The sequence below is a fragment of the Eulemur rufifrons genome, chromosome 16, assembly GCF_041146395.1.
Source record: "Eulemur rufifrons isolate Redbay chromosome 16, OSU_ERuf_1, whole genome shotgun sequence".
In the NCBI taxonomy this organism is placed as follows: Eukaryota; Metazoa; Chordata; class Mammalia; order Primates; family Lemuridae; genus Eulemur; species Eulemur rufifrons.
In genome coordinates this window covers 7,138,138-7,162,378 of record NC_090998.1, presented here as the reverse complement: position 1 = coordinate 7,162,378, position 24,241 = coordinate 7,138,138, and the positions used below count along the sequence as shown (strand labels likewise).

The window sequence follows — 24,241 nt, the reverse complement described above, 5'->3', positions numbered from 1 at the left end:
GGTGTCTCTTCTCCTTTTTCATCCTTCCCCACTCCAGCTGCCACTAAGCTCTGCTCTGGCCCGGACACAGGCATCCTGGCCTCTGGCAGCAACGCAGGCTTTGGACAAGCTTTGATGTGAAGGGAGCCCGCAGAGCTCGGCCCGGCCCGCAGCTGAGGGAGAATGTGAGGGGGACGCTGCAGGGTGGGAGGGACACCGTGGACAAAAGGAAATGGACAGATTTCCCAAGAAGGCACAGAGGCCTCCAGGGAGGAGGGGAGGAGGGGAGGGACAGACCTGGAGCAGCTCCTTAAAACAACAGCTACACAAGAGCACACTCCACAGTCATACACAAAGTGCAGGGTAGCACAAAAAAGAGGAAAAGAAACGAAGAAATTCTGGGAGGCGAGACAGATGCACAGAGCAATAGGCCCAAAGAGAGACAAAGAGACGAGAAAGAGATGAGGGCGAACCGGCACTGCGCACCCCATGTTCTCTCAAAGCCCTTGAGGTTCCTGCCGCTCTCACCCTGGCCCCCAGGGATGGAACAGGAGCGAGGCTGGGGAGAGGAAGAGGGCACAGCCCCACCACAGCGACAGTCTGTGGTCCCACGGGCACTTTTATCTTCTCCCCGTAGCCTCCAAGCAGCCCACTCAAGCAAGCTGCGGGATGTGCACCCCCAGCACACCCCGTCTACTGCTGACTGGCTTCCCACGAACTTCCTAGAGACCATGACCCCTCTAAGAACCCTTGTGGTTCGGCGGCTGCAACCTCTACCTCCTCTCCTTTGCCTCAGACGCCCACACGGGGGTGGCTGTGCCCTCGGTCCCTCCCCCGTCCCCCCAAAGATGCAGAACGGAGCTCAACTTTGGAGTCTCGTGAACACCGACCCCCACCCATTTACCCCCTCCCAGCACCCAGGTATCTGGTCCCCCACCCTCATCAAAGTTATTTCATTCAGCATTTATTGGGTGTCAACAGTGTTCAAGACCCTTGGCCTACCCACCTCCCCTCAACGCCACCCCTACATTACGGTCAGGGCCTAAGGCTGCTTCGAGACTTTGCCTGGAACCGGGTGGGGGGGGACTTTTTACTTAGAGGTAGACCCCTTCTGCGTAAGTGCCCTCGCAGTGGAAGGGGGAAACATCTCCTGAGTATCGCCGACACTCCTCAGCGGCGCGCTCATCTGCTGTTGAGGGCGGCCATTTTGTATCAGCCTACAGAATCTGACACAGCACAAGAAATTGTCCCTCAAAACGTGAAGTAGCCGCGATCTCCCCCATCGGGTCCTACTCTCATGCTTGCACCCCTAAAAATTTGCCCAACAAGAGCAGGACATTCTGGAATAGCTATCACACTCAGAGTGAAATCTTTGAATTCTCAAGAATGGAGCCTGTCTCTTTTGAGGGATCAGACAGTACCCCAGGAGACCTCTCCCCCAGAATAAGTCTATGAAGGGAAGGCCGAGGACACGGGGGGACAGCATGGCTTCAAGGCCACAAGGTCTTCAGAGTGGGGAAAGGACTGAGGGTGTGGAGGCAGGAGGCCGGCACTGTACCAGGCCTCCCATCGGGAGGGACATTGAGTCCTCGGTCTCCCCCACACTCCGCCAGGCCCAGGAGGGTCTGCAAATCCTCTTCTAACTCGCCCGGCCTTCTGAGACGCCTGAAATCAATTCTCTTGGAATCAATTTTTCTAATGACATATTTACCTAAAAATATGTATCTATCACTTTTACAGTATTTTATAGGTAAGAGCTCAGTGTCAACACTTTCTGAGAATTTTAGCTCTCCCTCTTTATTCATCATTTTAAAGATAACTAGAGTAGAAGTGCCTTTGGACATATTGTTCAAAAATCCTAAAAAAGCACAAAAGAAGACAAAAATTTAAAAATACACATAAATGCAAAAGACAGCTAAAATAAGCTGCATAGATCCAGTGGCTTATGAAATGCTTGCAGGTATAATTTTTGGTGTGAATTTTTGGTGATTGCATTATGAGGAAAATTGATTTTGGGAGAATTATCTCTAGATGGATTCTATTCTTTCGCTTTTTCTTGCTTTTACTTTTTTCCTCTTTTCATTTTTTTAATAGATCTCCTCCCACCTTAATATTTATTTATTCTTTCTAATTTGTTCCCTTCCTTCCTTCCTTCCCTCTTTTTCTCCTCTTTTCCCCTCTTCGAGTCTTCTGTCCTCCACTGCCCCATGACCAGCTGCCTCCCACTGCCTTTCTCAGCCTGGGGGACCCTCTCCAGTCCCCATCCCTTTCTGGTCTTGCAGTTCAGGTCCAAACTCCTCCGAGCAGCACCCGCTGCTCTGGGCGCCGAGCTGTGCATGGTGGGGACGCAGAGAGGAGTATGGCGTTGCCCCTGGCCTCTGGAAGCTCACGGCTCCAGCAGGAGATTACTGTTTATGACCAGTTCCAAGAGAAATGCAACAGAAGGCAGCCAGAGCTGTGGGCAGAGAACTGAGAGTCCAGCACATTCCCGCGCATCTGCCACGCTCCCTCCCCTTCCCAGCTCCTGGAAAGGAATGAAGCCCAGGCTGACTATCTTACCTCCTGTCTTTCTTCCACTCTGCTTCTCGCACAGGTGTGTCTATGTGAGGCCTTGGAACTCTGCAACCGGGAGCCCACTGGGGAGAGGGCTTTGTGACTTCTGCAGAGAGGTGCTTAAATGAGAGAGACAGGAAGCCCGAAGGGAGGCTCCTCCACACCCTAGGCCTGGGCCGGCCCCCAACGTCACCATGTGGGGCTGGGGTCCCCACCCCCCTGTCTCTCAGGGAAGATGTCAAAGTGAAAATGCCAAAGTTAAGGGAAAAAGTGAAGTAGAACCAGGCGGGAGCCCAGAGCGTCACTGCCACTGCTGGGTGGCAGGAAAAAGACTGCATCAGTGATACCGCCAGATCTGGCTGGGCTGCAGGGAAAGGAGTGGGAGGCAGGTGGGGGCGTGAGAGCAGCTGTGGTCTGCTCCCAAAGAGTGCTGTGCGCCAGGGCTCTGAGGGCATTTGTTCAGCGGGTGCCTCCGGGGCACCCAGGGCCTAGGAGGACACCTGAGACACCAGAGTGGTCATGAACCAGACTCTGTTCCTCTAGGACTCAGTCCTGGCCAAGCCTCAGATGTTCTTCTCTAGCCTGTATCTCACACAAGCTCCAGATGTAGGTAACCGTCTGCTCATTGGACATCTCCATTTGGATGTTCACCAGACACAGCAGACTCAACACATCCCCAGCTAACTTACCATCTTCCTATGATGACCCTCCAAAACTACTTCTCCACGTTTCCCAATTGGTGAGGGCTTCACCATCCACCAAGTTGCCCAAGCCAAGTAAACTGGGTGTAACCTTTGACTCCCCCTCCACCCAACCACTCCCATGCATTTATTTACCAATTCCTGTGGATAGTACCTCTAAATGGTTCCCAAATCTATCTAGGTCACTGCACCACTGCCCCCATTCCAATCCAAGATGCCAACATCATCCTTTGCCTGGACTACGGCTCCTGCCCCCTTGCTGGTCCGCCCTCCATCCGCCTTCCTCTGGGCGGTCCTCCACACCGCAGCTGGGTGATCATTTAAAGATGCACATGGGAGCATGCCATTCCCCAGTCTGAAAAAAGTAGCTAGTTCAGCCTGCAACGCCAACAATTAACACAAGTGCTTCTATTTGAGACAATCATTGCACTTCCTTTGCAGCCGAAGTGCTGTGTGCCGCTTCTCATTTCATGACACGCTGTACTCAAATTTGAGATGTAATAAAATTAATATTTACTGCTTCGTCAAGGGCATTCTTAAGTGAAACTGGCATTAATTTTTTTTCTTTTTTTTTTTTTACTGCAAATACCTGGCAGTGAAGAATGCAAAGACTATAGTGTATTTTGGCGCCACTGCCTTCATTTGTGCTAAGGCAGCAGTTTTCCCCAGATGGCTCTTGCAACATTATTGCAATGTCAACATAGTTACAAAGGCAAAAACACCCTGTTGTTTGTACGAAAATAGCTTGACCTTGAAGACCCCCTGAAAGGGTCTCAGGGACTCCCAAGGGTCTGCGGGCCACACTTAGCTTTGAGAACCACTGATCTAGATAATTTTTGTTCATTCGTCAAGATCTTAGCTTTTTCTTTGGTTGTCCCCAAAATCTATTATCTCCTTCTTCTGAGTAATAGAACCTTCAACTTTTTACTGAGCTCATAGCTACCCAGAGTTAAGATACACTTCCCAGCCTGCCTCAAGTGACTCAATTTTGATTAATGGTTATAAGTGTAAGTGGTAGGTGCAACCTCTGGGTTGCTCCTTAAAGGGAGGGCGTGTGCCCTTCCACAACCCTTCTTTTCTGGTGCGCTGGAAAGCAAACATCCTCCCTCTTGTTCACAGCCAGCCTGCTTTTCCTGTGTACAGTCCCAAGAAGGCTCCTGCAGGCACTTGGAGCCCTGCTCTAGTCCAAACCTCTCCATTCATTCATTCATATATTCAACAAGTGTTAATTGTCCACCAGCGCACAGCACCCTGCTAGGTGCTAGGGACGTGACGTTGAGGGAGACAGATACGGTCACTGCTCTAGCTTGTGATACAGACACTAGACCGTGAATCATTTCATTGCACTTGGGCAAGCGCTACAGAGGGAGACGCGCAGAGTGCCGCGAGATCTCAGCACAAGGGAGCCTTCTGTTAATGGGGAGCAGTGTGTATCTGGGAGCCTTGGGTTGTGCTGCAAGGGAAAGAAAGCCCAAAAAACAGAGGCTTAAGGAAGATGGAAGTTATTGCTCACATGAAAGAAGTCCGATAATCTGTGACGGGGTTAGAGAAGAAAGAAAGAAAGACGAAAGAAAGAAAAGAAAGAACAAAAGCAAGCAAGCAAAGGAAGACAGTCTGGAGGTGGGTGGTTCAGGGGCGAGGGAGCGCCCCACTGTTCCCCAGTTGGGGCTATTTGTATCTTGTTGCCCGACCATCTGCCCGTGCGTGACTTCCTCCCGATAGTCTGAGAAGGCTACTCAGGTTCCCCAGTCAAAGTAAATTTCCCTCATGATAAGATCTCCCAGTACCCTGCACTTCTTCCTTTGTAGCACGGGTCCAATTGTAATGAAGTTAGTCATTGTTTAGTGTCTAGCTCACAGGCTAGAGCTGTGACCGCGTCTGTCTTCTTAGCACTCTACCCCCAGCACCCTAGCAGAGCGCCTTGGCCCTGGTAGACCCTTAATGCTGGTTAAATACTTTTTTTATATATTACGTTTTATTGATATTAAATGAATTGTGACAAAATATACACAACATAACATTTTTCATTTTAACCATTTTTATTTACTTATTTATTTTTAGAGACAGGGTCTTATCACCCAGGCTGGAGCACAGTGGTGTGATCTTAGCTCCTCCCTGTAACCTTGAACTCCTGGGCTCAAGCAATCCTCCCGCCTGAGCTTCCAGAGTAGGTGGGTATACAGATGCACAGCACCACGCCTGGCTAGTATTTTTGGTTTCTGTAGGGAAGGGGTCTCACTGTGTTGCCTGGGCTGATCTCAAACTCCCGGCCTCAAGCAATCCTGCCTGCCTAGGCCTCTCAGAGTGCTGGGTTGACAGGCCTGAGCCACCGTGTCCCAGCCTAACCATTTTTAAATGTACAGCTCTCTGTGGGATTAAGCACATTCGCATGGTTGTGCGACCATCTGAAAGGTTTTCATCTTCCCCAGCTGAAACTCTGTACCCGCAAAACACTAACTCCTCATTCCGCCTTCCCCCCAGCCCCTGCTACTGAACACTTTTTGAATGAAGAGGTTTGGACTAGAGCAAGAGGACAGGGCCACGGATTTAAACCGGAGCCTGCCAGGTAATGTGATAGAAAAGCAGGTGGGCTGTGAGCAGCAGGGCAGGGTGGGGGCTCAGGTGGACTGGTGAGTACAGCAGCATCCTGTAAGGGCGGCTCCGGCCGAGTTGACGGTAGAGCTTGTACCAGCACGCGAATGCAGAGTTGCCAGCTGTGCCAAAATTTTGAGAGAAGGTGGAAAACCAGACATTTATGTAATATCTCCTAATTTTAATGTTGGCAATGATTTTGTTTAACATTGGGTAGATCAAACAAAGCACACGAAGGGCTGGCTCTACCTTCAGGCCCACCGGTTTGCAACCTATGGACCAGATGGACCGTGCGAGGCTGCCCAGCTCTCTGGGGGCTGTGGCCTGTGCTGCCTGTGGAGATGGGCCCCTGGGAGTCAGCAGCCCCCAGAACCTGGCGCTTCCTCTGGCTTTCCAAATAGGAAAAGAAAAGAGGAAGAGAGAGCGCGCGTTTATAGCCACCATTTAGAATTGCTGCATGCTTTACATGGTTGTGTCTTTTGTTTAAGCCTCACACGAATGATAGGGCATAGGTCGTGTTCTCCAGACCATACAGATGAGGAAACAGAAGTTTGAAGAGTTTTTAAAAATTGCTAAAGGTCGCAGAGTGAGTAACCATAACTGGTGGAACTGGGATTTGAATTTACCCGCTTGGACCCCATTGCCCGGATTGTCCCCCTCTTGGCACTGCCTGTCCTCTGCATTAAGAAGGGCCATTGCAACGGCTCAGAGGGGTCTTCTCCCACAGCAAGGGAGGGGCCATGAGGCTTAGCACCCCCAGGATGATTGTGCATTTTCAGAGCACTTGCACATGCCAGACCTTTCTGGTAGGCATTTTACAGAAGAAGAAACTGAGATGAAGCCATCTGCCCCACCACATGACTGGAAGCATGGACCACGGGGTTTCCAGAGGTCTCCTGGTTCCTGATCGAGAGCTATTTTTGCTGCATGAATGCTGGGTCTCCAGGCTGGAGGAGGGGGAGGTGGCCGAGAGGGGAGAAAAAGGGTTGGGGCACAGGGGGAAGCTAGCTTCAGGGGCTCCTGGCAGAGCACTGGAGACCAGGTTATTCTAGGGCAGCCAGTGTTGTAGGAAAGTTGAAAGACCCAGGTGCAACCTTGTGGTGGCCTCCTTACCAGAAGCAACTTTGGCTGCACTGACACCCTCTGCCAAGGGGACTGGGGGCAGGGCTTGGGGTGGGGAATTGGAGAGGGGTCTCTGGGGTTGTTCTCTGGGAAGCAGAGTCCAGGAGGGCAGACCCCATCTCTACCCCAGCCTCATTTCCCCTGGCTCCAGGACCACTTTCTATCACTCTCAGAGGGTGGTCCCTGGGCTTCCCCCACTCTATGGGAGGTTTGAGTCGGTACATTTCAGAGCCCAGCCTGAGCTCAGCCAGCTGACACCTGCAGCCCCTTGGAGAAACTGTCAGCCACATAGCAGAGCAGATAGAACCTTTCCCCACCCCAACCCCGTTCTCTTCAAAGGAGGAACTCCACCTTGGGCTGGGCCTGTGCGGGGAACCCTAAGCTCCTTGCTTGCCTCCTTTGATGGCGGGGTAGCAGCAGGGGCTCAGGCCTGAACCCCAGCACCTCTGCCTGGTAGAGGCGGTGGGTCAGGGAACTTTCTGGGCTTACACAGGCCCCTGCCCTGCCCTGTGGAGCTGAGAAGACCAGGTCAGGGTGGGAAGCCCTGGCAAATGCGACCACAGATCTTGAGGGCACAGTATGGCCTCTTGCCTGGCACACTTGACTTGCCAAGGCCCTAGACCTCATTTGGCCTCCGGAACTTCTGGGTAGCCAACAGTAGGGGGCTTTCAGGCCCCCCTGGTAGGGCTGGGGATCCTCAGAGATGCCCCTCCCCTCTCTTGGCCTTTATTTCAGATCAGGCTGCAAGATGGACACCCCCACATTGGCAGGAGCTAAGGCCTTGGCCAGCAGCCAGCTGAGTGAGCTGTCTTGGAGGCAGATCCTCCGCCCCAGCCCAGCCTTCAGATGCCTGCAGCACTGGTCCACATCTTGGCAGCAACCTTTCGAGAGGTCCCAGAACTGCTCAGCTAAGCTGTGCTCCTGGATTCCTGACCACGTGAGACAATATGTTTATTATTTTAAATTACTAATTTTCCCCCTCCCCCATTAAATTACTAATTTGGGGGTGATTTGTTATGCAGCAGTAGATAACTCCTATACTCCCCTTCCTTCTCAAGGACCCCACCCACGCACCCACCCACTCCCTGAAGCTCCCTGAGCTCCTGCCCCCTGATGTCCCTTCCCTGCCAGGACCCCAGCCTGGATCGCTGGTGTGCAGATAAACTTGGAGTCACCCAGCAAATTAACCAAGCCTCCTGGGGACCTTTAAAGGACAGGAAAAGGGCTGGAGGTCATCTTGCTGGGTGGGAAGTGGGGCTCTGCGGGAAGAGGCCTGGGAGCAGGAGTGTCACCCCAGGAGAGATCCCACAGAGAAGCACTCTATGCACCAGCCCTCATGCCCCTCTTCCTCTTGCCTTTGCTCTTCGCTTCTCTAGGGGGTGGAGGAACAAGGTGGTGCTTCACTTTGCCTCTGTCCCCTCCTTGTCCCCTCCATGAAAGAGCACGGGGAAGTCCCTGCACAGGCCCTAGTGACTCTTCAGTGACTACTCTCATAAGCCCAAAGGGCATAGGATGTTATCTAGTAGAAGGAAAAATGCCGCCCACAGAACTTTCCAGGAAATCCCTGCCCTCCTAAAACATGGGGACCTTCACTAAGGCTGTGGAGAGGGGGGTCCTGAGGGGTAGCCGAGGAGTCTCCTCAGCAGCTGTCCCCACCCACGGTGAAGGGTGGGAGTGATGCTTTGGAGGCTTCTAAGGGGACTTCAGGACTTCACTTGACAGTGTGATCGTCCCTAGCAAGTGCCAGAGCTTCCTCTTTCTGGTGCTACTGTTTTTCTACCTGTGACAAAGCAAGAGTCACATCCTAAGGCTCAGAATCTCAGATAGCCTTAAATGGTTCACTACGCAGGTTTCAGAAGGTGGCCCTCTCTTCCTAAGGCTCTGCACAGAGCAAAGGTGTCCCCTCTCCATTCTCTGTCCCCAAGCCCTGGCCATTGGTCTCCACAGGGACAGGTCTTCAGCCTCATGGTCTGTCTCTCTGTGTGGCTTTGCGCACAGCACACAGGCCCAGTGGGACACCATGTGCACATGCCTCCTGTTCAACAGGCTTTTCGCCACTTGCTTTAGGATTATGTCCTCCTGTACAGGGTCGAGGTTCCCTGGCAGAGCTGTCTGTGGCCAAAGTACAGGGACCCATACCATTGCAGGTGGAGGTCTCTGTCCCTCTGCCGGACTTGAGGGTGCTGCTGAGGCCATGTGTGCTCTGCTGAAAGGGCCATCACCATGGCCCAGGTGGATCCCCACTCCAAGAGAGGCAAACAGAGAGGGGCACAGGCGGGCTCTGGGGTCTTCAGTATCGTTATTAGCAGTATTGTTTTTTTTTTTTTTTTTGAGACAGAGTCTCACTCTGTTGCCCGGGCTAGAGTGAGTGCCGTGGCTTCAGCCTATGTCACAGCAACCTCAAACTCCTGGGCTTAAGCGATCCTACTGCCTCAGCCTCCCGAGTAGCTGGGACTACAGGCATGCGCCACCATGCCCGGCTAATTTTTTGTGTATATATATTTTAGTTGTCCATATAATTTCTATTTTTAGTAGAGACGGGGTCTCGCTTTTGCTCAGGCTGGTCTCGAACTCCTGACCTCGAGCGATCCACCCGCCTCGGCCTCCCAGAGTGCTAGGATTACAGGCGTGAGCCACCACGCCCGGCCGACAGTATTGTTATTAGGCTGCTTCCTCCTTCACTAATGGGTAATCAGACCAGTACGCCACACGTTTCCAAAGCCTTTTCATTATCCGATATGTGCAACAACACCTTTTAGTGGGTTATCATCATTATCCCACTAGACAGGTGAGAAAACTGAGGCTCGGGGAGATTGGCTATGGTTGCATCAGCAGAGATGGAATAAGTCAGGGCTCCTGGCTCCCATAGCTGCAGCAACGGCCAGGCTGGCTGTTCTCGCCTAGGCCTTTGTTCACAGCCCTCCCCTTTGCCACATTTGGATCATAACCTTGCCAGGGCCAGGGCTGTGTCTCCTGAGGCATGCATCGGTCAGTCCCTCTCCTGAAGGGTGCACACTTATATGCTGCACACAGAGTGTGCCGAGGCACTGCCCACACACACCGCACTCTGTGCTCCACCTTGTCCACTACAGTGTTAAATTTCCTTGGGCCTGGCACAGCTAGCCCAGTGACCTCCGCTGGGGTGTGACAAGCAGTGACCACTGGGTGGCAGTGTGTTCTCATGCCTGGGACCAGAAAAGTCACCAAGGACTGAGGAACGTGGGGGGTGGGGCAGAGGTAGGTACCTCAGCTGGCTGCCGGATCTCCTGGAGGACTTACCGCGGCAGGGCTCCTCCGTATGCTGTGTGTGCATGTGTGTGAGTGTGCACACGTGCGTGCGGGCATGTGTGCACACCTGCTGCAGCCAGGGGGCTCCGGGCAAGTGCTGAAGTGCAGCTGAGCATGGAATGGGGTGGGCCAGAAGGACAAAAATATAAAGGAAACCAGGGCAGCCAGCACGCCGTGGGTGGAGACAGAGGAGGGGGCTGAGGAGGTAAGGGGCGAGGGATTTTTGGAGCTTCAGAAAAATGATTACCCAGGGGAGACACACAGACAGACAGACACACACACACACACACACACACACACACACCACGGAAGAAACAAAGCGACCAGAAACAGAAAAGGGGAAGATGAGGGAGACTGGCTGGGGAAAGTAGGTTAGGAGGCTAGAGTGGGAGAAGGGAGCCCCCAGAGGCTGGGGAGAGACAGGAACCTTCACTGGACAAGAAGGAGTCAGACTCAGGCTTGCTGCTGACAGGGAGTTTATTTGGACTGAGCTGCTGAGATCTGCTGGCTGTTCAAGCTTCAGGTCAGAGCTGCTCCGGCTCCAGCTCCAGCTCTGGCTCCGGCTCCGCCTCGGCCCCGGGCTCAGCCTCTGGCTCCGGTTCTTGCTCCAGCCCCTCTAACTTGCTCTCAGCGTGAGGAGGGTGAATCCCATCCTCTAAGGCAGAAAACCTTCTTGGTCGCCACTGTGGGAAGAAATGGAGACAGAGATGGAGGTGGGAGGAGGAAGGACGCGGAGTCCATCTGTTTTTTCTCAGCCCCCCTGCCCTCCCCATCTGGTCCCAGCCTTCTCTCAGCCCCTTCAAGCCTCCCCCAGGCACAAGGGGTCCCTGGAGTGAGAGGCTTATGAAGAGGGAGGCTCTGAAGGCAAGTCCAGGGTCCCTGCTGGTCATCTTCCCGAGGAAGGGTGCCAGACAGCACTCTGAAGATTGAGGAGAGGGGCAGCCAGCGAGCAAGCACGTGTCCCTGGCTCACCGGTCTTCGCCGAAGGTGAAAGCCAAAGGCTCCAGTCACCAAAAGGAGTAGACACAGGATACCCAGGATGAGAAAGAGAGGGAGGTGACCTGTGGAGGGGCTACCTGGGGCTCTGCCAGCGTGCTGGGCACCTGTGAAGAAAGTACAGGATTAGGCACAGGGTCAGGGCTGCTATCCCCTCACAGATGCAGTGGGGTCCAGAGAGTTTAAGGGACTTGTCCGGGGTCATTCAGCTAATTAGTGGCAGAACTGGGTCAGTCCTAGACAAGGGCTCAAGGTCAGGTCCCTGACTGGAAAGACAGGCACTGGGATAGGGGCGGGGGGGGGGGGGGGTGTTCTGGAAAGGGGATCAAGATGATTGCTCTGGAGTTGGGGCTGTGACACACTGGGGCCTCAGACCTGTGCTAGACAGCTCTGGCAAGTACACCGGTGCTCCTAGGAGCCTCTCCCCCTGGTACAGCTGGCATTGCCAGGACTGGGAATGGAGCCCGGCCTCCTGCACCTCCAGCCAGGGTCCTGAGGAGCTCCCCCAGGACGGGTTGTCCAGGGGGTGCCACACAAAGCGCTCTTGTCCAGATGCTGGAGTCACCTCACAAAGCAGCTTCCCCGGGGAGCCAGGTGGCCCAAGGGATTTGGGAGTCACTGAAAAAATTAGAAGGAAGAGATTTTTCGGGTTCCTGCCCCCTTGCTTGGTGGCACAGGTTCAATCCCTAGTCTCAATCACCCTGCACTCACTTGGGTTCTGATTGGGTAGGGTTAGGGGAGGGGATCAGGGGTCATGGCCAAATTAATCTTATCAAGACAATGCTCTGGTCAGCTCCCTCCCCCGATCAAAAATTTTCTGGGCTCCCTATTGCCTTTAGGGCATTGTTCACACTCAAACTCGCCCCGAAGGACCACATAAGAAATACCATTTCAGCTTCTTTTACCTTACTTTCCATGCAAATGCCCAGAACCCTTAATATCAGTCAGACGAGTTGACCCCCAATCTACCTTACAATTTTCCCATTCCCATCACATGGCTCACACCAGTGCCCCGGCCTTGTGGGGCCCCCTGAATGAACTTATCCCCCTTTCCGAAAGTATAGAGATCAGTGAACTGACCCACTGGTGTGGACACAGAGCATTCTCGAAGTTGTAGAGTGAGAGATAGGTGGGTGAGAGGAGACAAAGGGTGCAGGGCCTTGATCTGACTGAGAGTGGTGTACAGGGAGAGTGAAGATTTGGTGACAGAGATACCCGAGTGCAGACCGTGAGTCTGGCCGTGCCCAGCTGTGTGTGACTTTGAGAAAGTTGCTTCTCCCTAAAACAGGGTAACAACATCTCTTCCGTAGAGTTGCTGTACACAGAGCAGTTGACCCTCAAGAAGTCACTGGACTGAGAGAACTGGTGGGTTGTGGTGACTGACCTGATGTGAGGGGGGAGGCCAGGTTTCAGGGTGGGTGGGGTACCTGTGGAGTCACTTTCTGACAGGATTGGTGTGAGGAAAAGACAGGGTCCAGGGTGAGGCTGAGGGGTGGTATAATATCTAGGTAGAGCTTTCCAGAAAGCGGGTGGAAATTCAGGATTGGCCCTCAGGAGACGTATTATTTGTTAGCATGTTCATTTATTCATTCCGTATACATTATTAAGCACCTACCATGTGGTGTTACTATTAGTGGCCACAGGTGAGTGCTGCAGACGTGGCTGATCCGTCATGGCTGACAGTTACCAATGAGTCAACACATACTTTCTGACTGTTCTTTTTTCCGTATTTGTTTTATATTGTCTTGGAAAACCCTTGCTCAGTAAATATTTGCTGACCAAGGGACTGATTTTTAACTCCTCCCAAATCCAGGCCATTTCCTGCAACTTTAACCCAAGCCCTGGACCCAAAGTAGACAGGATTCTACAAATACATTCCATCTTTCTTGAACCAGTCAAACTTTTGTCACCTCTCCTTCTAACTTTCCAGACCTTCCAGCCAATTCAGAGCAGGGGAGTCCCAGAGAGAACAGTGGAACATTTATGTTGTGACTCAAGGGGAGATTTTCAGTTTCAGTTGTTTATAATGGGGGTGAGAAAGAGGAGAACGCAATGGGCAGCCTCTGGAACTTGTGCCCAGTGGCCTGGCATCATGGAGTGGATTTGCCCAGTCACTGCCCAGCCAGTCGTCCCTCCCTGACCTTGCTCCCCTGGGATGGGAGCCACTCCTTCCCCACCTGGAGCTGACCTGTAATGACTGCCAAAGTCACGCTGGCAGTGAGCTGCTGCCCCTGCAGGTGGATGCAGCAGTTGTAGGTCCCAGCCTGGGCCTGGCTCACAGCCTCCAGTCGAAGGCTAAAGTTGCCATTGTCTCCAGCCACCAGGAGGTCAGGGCCTCCCCCAGGAGGGGCCCACTTGGCAGTGAGGGAAGCCTGGGTCCCCACACCAGGAGGCAGGCGGCAGGGCAGCTCCACTGTGGAACCTGCTGCAGCGTACACTGTCAAGGGGGCCAGGGGCTCCAGGCCTGGAGAGAAAAGGGAATCCAAAGTTAAAGCTGGGGTGGGGGTGCAGTGGGGTTGGAGCCTGGGACTGCAGGGGAGGGAGGCAGAAGAGTGAAAGAGGTGGTCTGGCTCTGAAGAGTGCTACGGAGCAGAATAAGGTGGATGAACCAAAGATGCTCAGAAACCCAGAAAGTGGGCTGGGCCAGTGGGTGCAGGAGAAAGTGAGGCTGGGAGGCCAGGGGAAAAGCTGGAAGGGGAGAGGGCAGCTGAAAGGGGTCAGACAGGCCCAGAGTAATCAATGACAGGCAGCACTAGCTGCTGAGAATCTGGTTTGGGGACCCAGAAGTCAGGGGAGGTGACAGGGGGCAGGAAGGGGTTGTGGTCAAGTGTGAAGGCAGACTGGAGGAGTTACCCAGAACAGTGAGGTTGTACATGATGGAGACATTGAAGCCATCTCTGTAGGTGAGGATGCAGCCCCAGGGCCCAGAGTCCAGGGGGCTGACTTGGGGCAGGAAGAGGAAGCTTTCGGCTAAGTGGTGATGCCCGGACTTCTGGATAGGAACTCGGTCCTGGCCCCGGAACCAGTGCACAGAGGCTGGGCGGTCAGGGCGGCTGAAGGAGCAGTTTAAAATGACCCAGTTGGAGGTCCTGAGGGACCCTGGGGGGCTGGCAGTCACTGTGCAAGGATAAAGAGGACTTGATCAGCCCTACTGGAAACACTTTCCCAATACAGCAAGCCAACCAAGCTGGAAGCTCCTGGAAACAGGGACCTTACTTTAGATTTGTCTCCCCCCCACCTAGCTCAGTGCTTGACACCTGGAGGTGCTTAAAGTGGATCCCCAGAGACCCCGGACTACTTTCCTCTGCCCCTACCTCAATTTCACTTGGCATCATCTACCCTCCCCCTTCTCCAGGCCTAGCATGAGGATCCCCACTGAGCCCACCCCTGAGCTACAGATGTCTGAAATGAATCACTCTAGTCCCGCACGCACTGCCCGCCCCCGCAGAAGTGCCTCCGGGCCTCCACCAGGGCACTCCCGCAGTGGGGGCAGGGGGAAGGGGAGCTCAAGGGGTGACACAATCTCTCCACAGGGCCCTCCTCGCATACGCATTCTTCGTGCTTGGGGGCACCTTCCCCTCAATCAGGCTCCCCACCCTCTTCCTCTACCCTTCTGGGGGCCTTGGCAGCGTCTGCCCCAGCCCTTCCTGCCTCAGGGCGACGGGGAACGGGGGGGCCCTCCTCCCAGCCCCTCGCCCCTCGTCCCGCCCCACCTACTCGAGGCCTGGCCCACGCGCAGACGGAGGCGGCAGGCGAGGGTGCGGTCCCCGAGGCGCACGGCGGCGTGGTACTCGCCGGCGTCGGCGCGCAGCGCTGGGCGCAGCCACAGCGAGAAGTCCCCGCGCTGGAGGCCGCGCTCCTCCAGCTGGATGCGGGGCTGCAGGGGCAGCCGCCCGCTGCGCAGGCCTCCGGGAGCCACGCTCAGCACCGTGTAGCGGGAGGGAGCTGCCGGGCGAGAGCCCGGGGCCGGCGGGCCGCTGCGCGGGAGACAGAATGGAATTGAGAAGCTCGAGGGGGAAGAAGCCCCAGAAGATGCAGTCAGTCACACTCTGAGGTTGAGGACGCCCCCACCAAGAGACCTCTTGACCCACCCCCAACCGTCCCCTCACCCCTGACGCTCTCCCGTTGGGCTGGGGCCCGCTCCATCCATTACTGGAGAGTCGGGCATATGTGGGGTGCAGGTGGGGGCAGTCTGCGGAGGAAGGGCAGGAGGGTTCTGGGGGGGGGGTGGCTGAGTCACTGGCTTCAAAGGGACTGACACCTGAGGGGAGGGGACAGAAGGCTGGCTTGGGTGTTGGGTTGAGTCTGGTTGCCATTGGTGCTGCATTGCTCAAGTTTGGGGCACATACCTGTTCGGTTGATGCTGCCAAGTGACCCCTCCTCTTCGCAGAAGGCTGACATCCTGGAGGGGGGGTGTAGGGCTGCAGGGGAGCTGGGCAGGAGCCCCCTCCTGTGCCCACACCACAGGGACCTCTGCCCCAGGCCCTGGAGCTTCCACTGGGGGGGCAAAAGAGAGGCCAAGAGGAGGGGCCTTTAGGATTAGAGAAGGAGCCTGAGTGTTTCCTGAGAGAGGGACAGGGTGGAGGAAGAGCTTGGGTTTCTATCCCTTTTCTGCCAAGGAGGAAACCCAAGAGAGGCTTTCAGGGTGGAAGGACTGCCCCCAAGAAAGGAGTTAGAAGGAGCCACCACAGAGCTAAAGACCTTGGGAGGTGTTTTTTGTTTGTTTGTTTCTGTTTTTTTTAGAGAGAAAGTCTCAGTCTGTTGCCCAGGCTAGAGTGCAGTGGCACCATCATAGCTCACTGCTTGGGCTCAAGCCATCCTCCCACCTCAGCCTCCTGAGTAGCTGGGACTCAGGTGCATGCTACCACGCCCAAGTAAGGACCTCAGGATCTTTGAGGCCATAGAGAGATCCCTGCTGCCCCCTCCTACAGGTCTGGAGGTCAACCCTCCTCCCACCATCCCCACCTTACCTGGAGCCACCCACAGCAGTTGCAGAAGCAGCAAGCCCAGGAACTGAGCCTCCCACATTTCTCCTATGGCCTGGGCAACGCTGAGCCCTCCAAAATGAGGAGGTCAGAAAAGGAAGGAGGGGGACAAAAGAGAAGTTCTGCAGAGAGGGAGGTGGAGGAAGGGGGACAGGGGGAGGCCTGGAGAGAGGGTGGGGAGGGACAATGATCAGAGGCTGGAATTCAGGGCAAAGCTGGTCAGACCAGGCAGCCTGGGGGGATGGGGTGTCCCAGGGAATGGGCAGGGCAGTGGCAGAGAGCAGAATGGAGGCACAGTGGCTGTCAGGGTGGCTGTAAGGTGCGACGCCTGCCGTTCTGCTGCTCCTGGGCCCTTGCCCTGTCCTTCTGCTTTCCTTCCACCTTCCCCACTTCCCCTCCTTGTCGCCGCCCCCCACACCCCAGGGCTCACGGTTTCGCTTCGCAGTGGAAAGTCTGAGGGGGTTGATTCCCAGCAGCATCACCCTCCACCTCTGTGGTGGCGCTCCCCTTGTTTACTTCCTCAGCCCTGGGTCTCCCCACCACCCCCTCCCCCACGCTCCTTCTGCCCTCCTCCACCAACCAGCTCTCCTGGAGCAACCCCCTTGCCCATCTCTAAGCTGCCTCTCAGTCCCCGTGGTCACACTTTTTTGTAGTCACACTTTTTTCTCCGCATGCTCTTTCCTTGGTATTTATCTCCTGCACTTAATCTCTCAGAACTCCATCACCCTGGCAGACTTGTTCCCCACCCATCCATCTGTACAATGTCTCCGGGCAACAAGGTGGACAGGAAGCTTCACTGCATCCTAGAACATGGTAGGTCTGGGCTGCCAAAGTGGCTAACGCCTGTAATCCTAGCACTTTGGGAGGCCGAGGCGGGAGGATCACTTGAGCTCAGGATTTCGAGACCAGCCTGAGCAAGAGCAAGACCCCGTCTTTACTAAAAGTAGAAAGAAATTAGCTGGACAACTAAAAAATATATATAGAAAAAATTAGCCGGGTATGGTGGCGCATGCCTGTAGTCCCACCTACTCGGGAAGCTGAGGCAGAAGGATTGCTTGAGCCTGGGAGTTTGAGACTGCTGTGAGCTAGGCTGATGCCACTCTAGCCCAGGCAACAGAGTGAGACTCTGTCAAAAAAAAAAAAAAAAGAAAAGAAAAAGAAAGAAAAAAGATGGCAGGTCTGGGGAAAAGCATGCCAAGTGGGTGCGAGGGAAGAATAGCTATATCGTATGGAGCCTTCATTATGCATTAGGCACTGTATTGGATGCTTCGCGTATAGTAACTCATGAAATCTAGTATATTCCCCCATTGTACAGATGTGGAAACTGAGGCTCAAAGAGATGAAATAATTTGCCAAGGTTAGGGAATGTGAAGATAAAAACTGTGTGTGTCTGTAGTCCTGACCTTGGGTGAGTCTCAGGTGTCTCCTGGGAAGAATGGTATTGTCAGTGAGTCAACCCCACTCCCTCTCAGCTCAGACCCCTGTGCTTCCCCCAATCCAGAGGTTCTGAACTAAGAGGGTAGCACAAGGATCATATGTGGATGGAGAAATGCAGGAATCGTGCAATGCAAATCGAACTCAAGGAAAACTGAAGCAGAGGGACTAGGGAAGACTGACAGAGGCAGATAACTCTTGCCCTAGCCCAGCCCAGCCCAGCCACCCTGGGAGGGTTGGAGGGCAGGTGACAAGAACATGCAGCAGACCCGGGAATCACAACAGGCCCTGGAGTTCTCCCCTACACGACCGTGACCGTGACCAGAGCTCGTGTCCTCCTTGCCAGACAGAGGCCGAGACCCGGGCCTACCAGCCCTCTCCCAGTCCAGGGGCGGGACTTCCTGTTTCTGTGTGCCTGGTTCAGCACAATAGAGCTGGTGGCTTTCCACTGGGCTCAGCAGTGTCTAGGTCTTGTGTGGGTTAGCAGGGAAGTGTGTATTGCTGGGGAGGAGCATCCCAGAGAATCCAAAACAGGACATATGTCAGCTCTCATAAGAGCTGGGCTCTCCCTGGAGGACTGATCTTGTCTTCGTGGAGTCGCCAGTGGTAGAGTGTGCTGCTACTTTTGTTCCGATGGGAAGGGTCCGGACAGAGTGTGAGGTCAACCACCCTTTTGTTGCACTGACTGGACCCCGGGAAAGCAGGAGACAGGTTAAAAACAGAAGCGCGACCGTTTCTTTATTAAATTATACAAAAAGGGGAGGGGAGGGGGGCAGCTGTGGGGCTCGGCCCCAACCCCGGCCCTACCCCGGCCTGGCGCTGTCTGAGAGGAGGGGATCTGAGGGAGACCCGGGATCAGGCAGGAGAGGATGGGGCAGGGCATGAGGCTGGGGGATGCAGAGGTTAGGGAAGAGGCCTCTGGAGGAGGGGTGGGACTGGTGGGGGAGGGAGGAAGAGAGCAAAAGAGAGAGAGGAGCAACAGGGACCAGCTGGGGGGTCAGATGGAGCAGGTCAGGAGGTGGACCACGGCAGAGTGAGGGTGGAGAGGCGGAAATGAGAAGGCTGGGGAGGAAGAAGAGGGTGGCACCGCTGGCGAGGGCCCAGGGCAGGAGCCAGGTGAAGAGTGGCTGCACTTGTCTGTTCCCACCCCCACCTCCAGGCCCTGAGGGGCCTCCCACCCCCAGCCCGTTGGCAGGGGGCTCATGCCGATGCCCCGTTTTCTGTCTTCTGCCGCTTGGGATCCGCTTCATCCTGTGGAGAGGAAAAGAGTCTGGTAGTGTAAAATGGGGAGGAGACTGTCCCCTGTCCCGCCCCTGCCAGCCACCGCCCGTGCCACCACAGGGATCTGGGTCCAAATCCAAAGGGCTCCCAGCCCCTGCAGCATCCCTGACAGCCCCTCAGGCCCCGCAACCCAGCCCAAACCTCCTCTTCAGCAGCTCTCTTCAGCGCGGGCCCTTCGTCATCCTCTTCTTCTTCTTCCTCATCTGAGGAGCCAGAAATGGGTGATTGGGGAAGGGCAGGAAGCTCCCGCAGAGACCCCCTGTGGTCGCCCTCAGCCTGGCTTCTGGTCTTTGAACCCACCCTGACTCTGAGCCTTTAAGCCTGTACTTTTCCAGCCCAGCCTCCCTGCCCCTCCCCACCTTCTTCCTCCCCTTCATCTTCCTCCTCTCCATCCTCGGCAGTTTCTTCTTCTTCCTCCTCAGCTCCGTTCTCCTCCTCCTGTGGGGACCAGGAGAGGAAGCACCATCAGGCCGCAGCTCCCTGGCAGCACCACCAGAGGACTTGGGAGGGCCCCAGGGTAGGGCAGTGAGGACGGCAGGGGTCAGGGAAGGGGTCAGGGAAGGGCAGGGCTGAGGCCCCCAGGAAGGTAACTGGAGGGGAAAGTGCTAGGGCAGGTGGGGTTCCTCTCCCGCCTGACCCCTCCACACCTCCACCACTTCTTTCTTCCGCTCTTTCCGGCTTGCCTTCTCCTCCACCTTCTCCTTCTTCTCCTTCAGGTCCTGTAAGGGAGAAAGAGGTCATCCTTCTCTCACCACAAATTGTGTGCAGCTCTTAAGTCCCCTCAGCCCTGCTTCTCCCCCACTGTGGTGAGCTTTGAGGAGTGTGAAATGGAGAAGGTGGCCACAGCTTAGAGACCGAACAGAGGTGTCAGGGTCCTTACATTAGGGCCACAAAGGGGCTGAGACCAGACACACCTTCCCCAAGACCCAAGCAGGGTGGGGGAGTGATGAGAAAGGGGAGCAGCAGGCGGGGGGGGGGGGGGGGGGGGGGACTGATCCCCACCCCCTCCAAGTTCTCCCAAACCTCACTGGCTGGAGAGTTCAGCTCAGCAAAGCAAATCCCCTCCATCTGCTGGCAGCTCAGTGCCCCACCCCCTCTCCATGTCCCTCCGCCTATTCTGCCTGCCCCCCCCCCCCCCCCCCACTGCCCGCCAGCTCTGCCTTTTGTCTACCTCTAGGGCCTTTTCCTGAGTACTCTCTCTCCTGGGCATCCCTCCCAGCTTCCCCTTCAGCTTCTAGGGCCTTTGTTTCTCCCGGTCTGTGTCTCCCCAATCCCCATGCTCCGCTTGGCCAAATACCACAGGATAGGGAGAGCACCTTGACATATTCCCAGCACCCCCTTCCCGACCCCAAAACAGTTCAAGTAGTTTCTTCCTCCCTACCTCCTGTGGTGCATGCATTGGTGTAATGGAGTAAAAGTAGCCATTTCCAGTGAAATGTAGGTAAAGTAGGAAAAAGGGAACATGGAAGGGAAAGAGTATCAGACATGGCAGATGAAGAGAGAGCCACACACAAGGTCTGTGTCTGGGGTGGGATGGGAATGTAGATGGGGGAGGCACCTGTCTTGGGGACTCTGCTGCCACACTACCCCTTATCTCCTTCACCCCAGGATCCCGGCAGGCATGCCCATGATGTCCTATTCTGACATGCTCATGTGGGAGTCCCCTCTGGACACCACTACACCAGCCTTCCAATTCAGATTCCAGTCCTCCCCCTATCCCACCCCTTGGCAGGCATGGAGCAGCACTGTAGGTGTCCTTGTGTGATTGGATCTGGCATTGGTGTGCAACTCTGTGTATCTGACTCCATGCAGATGAAAGTTTTCTGTGTGAGTAGGGGGTGTCCTTTCTAGAACAGGATTGGGGATAGGAGAGGGGCTTGGTGCAAAATGGCAGGCCTAGTGAGGGGAGGCACTCAATTCCTTTTTCCCTTTAAAGGGAGCACAGAACACTAGGCCCTCTTGCTCCAGCTAGGTTTCTTTTTCATCTCACCGCACTGTCTTCATTTCTTGGCCACAAGGTTGGCATGGCATTTCTACTACCTGGTGGGCCTTTCCCTACATCCTGGGCCAGGAGAGCCAGGGGCTTGTCAGCTTTTCTGGGGGCCCCAGCACCAGGTCTGTATGGCCTGAATTTCCCATCTGGGCTGTTGCAGGGAGGGAGGGAGGGAGGGAGGGAAAATACCAGGGACCAAAGTCCAAGGGGCCGGGCCCTCTCCTCCCCTCTTCTGTCCTTCTGGTCACTGTCCTTCCATGATCCCTTTTCCAGGAGGGTATGTGACCTAGGCTCTGGGTCTTGTGCTAAGCAGCCCTCTGGCCTCATTTACTCAACACAGGCACATGCACTGACACAGGCTGACACCAATTCACACAGACAGCTACAGAGGAGCACCCACGAGATTGGAGACACACGGCCTGGTGTTTGGCCATTCTGGTACACACTCTTGAGACAGCACAAGAGCACAGTGGAGCCACTGAGCACTCACAAACGACAACATGGCTCCAGAACATCTACGTCTCCACACGCACACATGTAACTGACACGGGCAGTCCCACATGCTCGCTGGATTTGAGACATACAAAGACACCTACTCAGTGAAGTCACATGCCACCGCACAGCCCACCGGAGGGCCACACAGGCACACCTTGCCGGATCTCACACACATCCCTTCTCCCACTGCCTTTAATCCCATTGGCTCCCTGCTTTCCCTTCGCAGGCCTCCGGGAGACCTGTATGACGGCTCCTCAGCAGCCCCCCCCCAAGATTGGGCTCCCAGCCCCCAAACCCTGGCCGCATTAATTTCCCAAAGCGACACTCTGCAGGTTCCCCAGGGAAATTAGAGAAAGGCTGGAAGAGAGGCAAGGGCGAAGGGATGAGGCCCAGGAAGGGAGCTGACGAGGGCAAGGACAGCTCCATGCAATGCCAGGCAATGCCCAGCCTCAGCTTTTACTAAGGCTATACCCGCACCCCTCTTCTGATTTTTAGGAATTCGAGATTCTTTAAATGTGTATGTGGGGGGGGGGGCGATGAAGAGAAAAGAAAGCTGAAAGCCAGTAGAGCAGAGGAAATGGATGTAGATGGACCGAAAGAAGAGAATGAGAAAAGAGGAGCAGTAGCCGTCCGGGGAGAGAAGCAAGAGACGATCGGGCCGCGAGGGGAGGGGCCGGGAGGAGTAGCCTCCCGGGAGAGTCCTGTTTACACTTGAGGATCTCAAACCGCTTAGCAGAGGAAAGGTGAGGTCAGACTGGAAGTCGAGACAGGGGAACGGGCCGCGGGGACGGGGCCCGGTAAAGTGAGACGCAGAGCGCTCCGACGGGAAAGCGGCCGGGATAGAGGCAGGCGAGGTGGGGCCGGGGCGGGGTGGGGACCACGGCGGGGGCCGGGCGCCTACCCGAGCCGCCAGGCCGGGAGCCGCGGCGCGGTGCGCGCAGAGAAGCTAGAGGGCGCTGGCGGTAGCCGCGCGAAGCGGGGTAGGCAGCGCCAGGCTGGGGAGTGGGGGGAGGGCGGAGTGGGGTCCGCCGGGACCCGGGTGCGAGGGCCGCGCGGGGCAGTCGGGGGCGGAGGACCGCGGTGGGCCCCCGGCCTGCGAGGGGTCCGGCCCCCGCCGCCCCCGCCCGTACCTTGGCGCTCAACTCGGCCGCTGCCTCCACGCTTTTCTCCGACATGGTGCCGGGGCCGGGGCTGGCGGGTAGCCGGGGTCCCGGGGCCGAGACGGAGGGGCCCTGGACGGCGGAGGGTGGCCGCAGCCGGAACCTGGCGCGGTGGCGGCGGCGGCGGCGGCGGCGGCCGCTCGGCAGCTGGGTCTCTGGAAGAGGCGGCTGAGGCGCGCGGGGTGGGGCGGGGGTGGGTCTGGAGCGGAGACCCGCAGGGCTGCGGCCGTCCGGAGGGCGGGCGGAAGGGCGGTGCAGGCGGTGGCCGGCTCGCTGGGCAGCGGTCTTTGGGTCCCGGGCTTGCCGCCCCCGCACCAGCAGAGCTGCCGCCGACCAGCCGCTGCCGCCCCCGGGAAGGGAACCCGCTTATAAGGCGGCGCTGTCCGACGGGAGGGGCTTCCCAGGGGTGGGGCAGGCGGGAGCGGGGAGGAGAGGAGAGGGGAGGGGGATGAAAGAGGAGGTTGGAGAGGTGGGGATAGGAGGATGAAAGCAAGGGGAGGGAGAGCGAGAGTCGGGCGGGAGGACTAGACCCGGAGGGGGAAATGGAGAGACTGACGGCCACGGAGAAAGAGGAGTGGGGCGAGGAGGTGGGAAGGGGTGGGGTTCCTGCGCGGAGGCACCTCTCCAAAGCCTAACCCACTGCCTGCGAATGTGGAGTGTGTCTTTCGGGGGCGGACAGGAGAGGCGGCCAGAATCCTACTGACCCCAAAAAAAGCGCTGAGATTTTGCCAAGTGGTGGGGCGGGGGGAGCAGATGGAAAGGCAGGGCAGGTATTTGGGAAACCAAAAGCTTAAAGAAGAGGAAGAGGGTTGGGGAGCTACTTCCACATCACGCTGGATTTCCCCTCATCCTCCATCCAGTCTCTGGGTGGCCTCCAGAAGGGATGGGAGGGCAGAAAGGGCAGCCCAGCTTGTCTCCTGCCGAGACTGACATTTGTGACCCTTGCTGGGTCCCTCCCTTCCTGGCTCTTTGCTGTGATGGGAGGGTAGTCAGAGGCCCTCTGGTCTCCTTTGGTTCTCTTCCACCTCTCCCCACTTTCGACCTTTCTTCTGTCCTTCTATTTCTCTTCTTCCCTCCTCAGTCATCTTACCCAGACCCCTCCCTCACAACCATTTATATCTCGCATCTCTCTCATTCTTCTATCACTTCTCCTACACCCTCTTCTCGGGTTTCCACCTCTGGTCTCTTTCCCTGTCTCTCCCGGACAACACTGTTCTTGTCTTATCTGAGTCAGTCACCTGGCCCTATATTCTTAGCTGGTGTTCCTCAACTCCTCTTGATGTCCTCATTTTTTACAGTTTCCCTCTCTTTGCTTTTCTCTTTCCTCTGCTGCCATCTTCCCCAGCCTTTCTGTATTATTTTTGCCTCCTTTGCAAATATATAACACAGGTCCAGGTCTGGAGTTCCAGCCCCACCCTATTCCACACATCCTCAGCTCTTTGCCCTCCACCTCCCTATCTTGAGTCATTTTGAGAAGCTTGGGATTTCAGGAGGGAACAGGGGCTGGAGTGTGGATTAAAGGTCAGGAAAGTGAATGGGGTGGAAGGCTGGGGTTGCGAAAAAGGTATCCTTGGTGTGTGTACACTCCCATATTTGTCATTGTCATTATTCTTCATCTGTTTTATAAATTTCATGAATAAAAACACACGTTGATTGATCATT

At 55.7% G+C, this 24,241-nt stretch overlaps 2 protein-coding genes across 3 annotated transcripts; both read right to left on the bottom strand.

Moving 5' to 3' along the window:
• Positions 1 to 10,754: 10,754 nt before the first annotated feature.
• On the bottom strand, positions 10,755 to 16,259 carry LAG3 (lymphocyte activating 3). Of its 2 annotated transcripts, XM_069491048.1 has the most exons (8): positions 16,202 to 16,259; positions 15,581 to 15,728; positions 14,949 to 15,208; positions 14,085 to 14,348; positions 13,420 to 13,695; positions 11,607 to 11,849; positions 11,208 to 11,338; positions 10,755 to 10,918 (listed from the first exon to the last, which is right to left on the bottom strand). In XM_069491048.1, exons 1-8 carry the CDS (start codon positions 16,257 to 16,259, stop codon positions 10,760 to 10,762), a joined length of 1,539 nt encoding a protein of 512 aa, XP_069347149.1. In that variant the 3' UTR covers positions 10,755 to 10,759. The 2 variants fall into 2 exon arrangements, with proteins under 2 accessions (XP_069347149.1, XP_069347150.1); XM_069491049.1 differs by lacking the exon at positions 11,607 to 11,849.
• Positions 16,260 to 18,369: 2,110 nt separating this feature from the next.
• PTMS (parathymosin) lies at positions 18,370 to 22,928 on the bottom strand. Its single transcript, XM_069490245.1, has 5 exons — positions 22,550 to 22,928; positions 19,579 to 19,650; positions 19,291 to 19,369; positions 19,073 to 19,134; positions 18,370 to 18,901 (listed from the first exon to the last, which is right to left on the bottom strand). Exons 1-5 carry the CDS (start codon positions 22,592 to 22,594, stop codon positions 18,851 to 18,853), a joined length of 309 nt encoding a protein of 102 aa, XP_069346346.1. The 5' UTR covers positions 22,595 to 22,928; the 3' UTR covers positions 18,370 to 18,850.
• Between the last annotated feature and the right edge of the window lie 1,313 nt (positions 22,929 to 24,241).

Bases quoted from the DNA above. Each gene is read 5' to 3' on its own strand.
- LAG3 (XM_069491048.1), bottom strand. From the start codon at position 16,259: ATGTGGGAGGCTCAGTTCCTGGGCTTGCTGCTTCTGCAACTGCTGTGG. The intron at 14,349-14,948 runs GTAGGTGGGGCG...ATCCTTGCACAG, and splicing joins GCGCGTGGGCCAGGCCTCGA to TGACTGCCAGCCCCCCAGGG. The intron at 11,850-13,419 runs GTCAGCTCCAGG...TAATTTTTTCAG, and splicing joins GACTTTGGCAGTCATTACAG to TGACTCCCAAATCCCTTGGG.
- PTMS (XM_069490245.1), bottom strand. From the start codon at position 22,594: ATGTCGGAGAAAAGCGTGGAGGCAGCGGCCGAGTTGAGCGCCAAG. The intron at 19,370-19,578 runs GTGTGGAGGGGT...TGGTCCCCACAG, and splicing joins GGAAGAAAGAAGTGGTGGAG to GAGGAGGAGAACGGAGCTGA. The intron at 19,135-19,290 runs GTGGGGAGGGGC...CTGGCTCCTCAG, and splicing joins AGATGAAGGGGAGGAAGAAG to ATGAGGAAGAAGAAGAAGAG.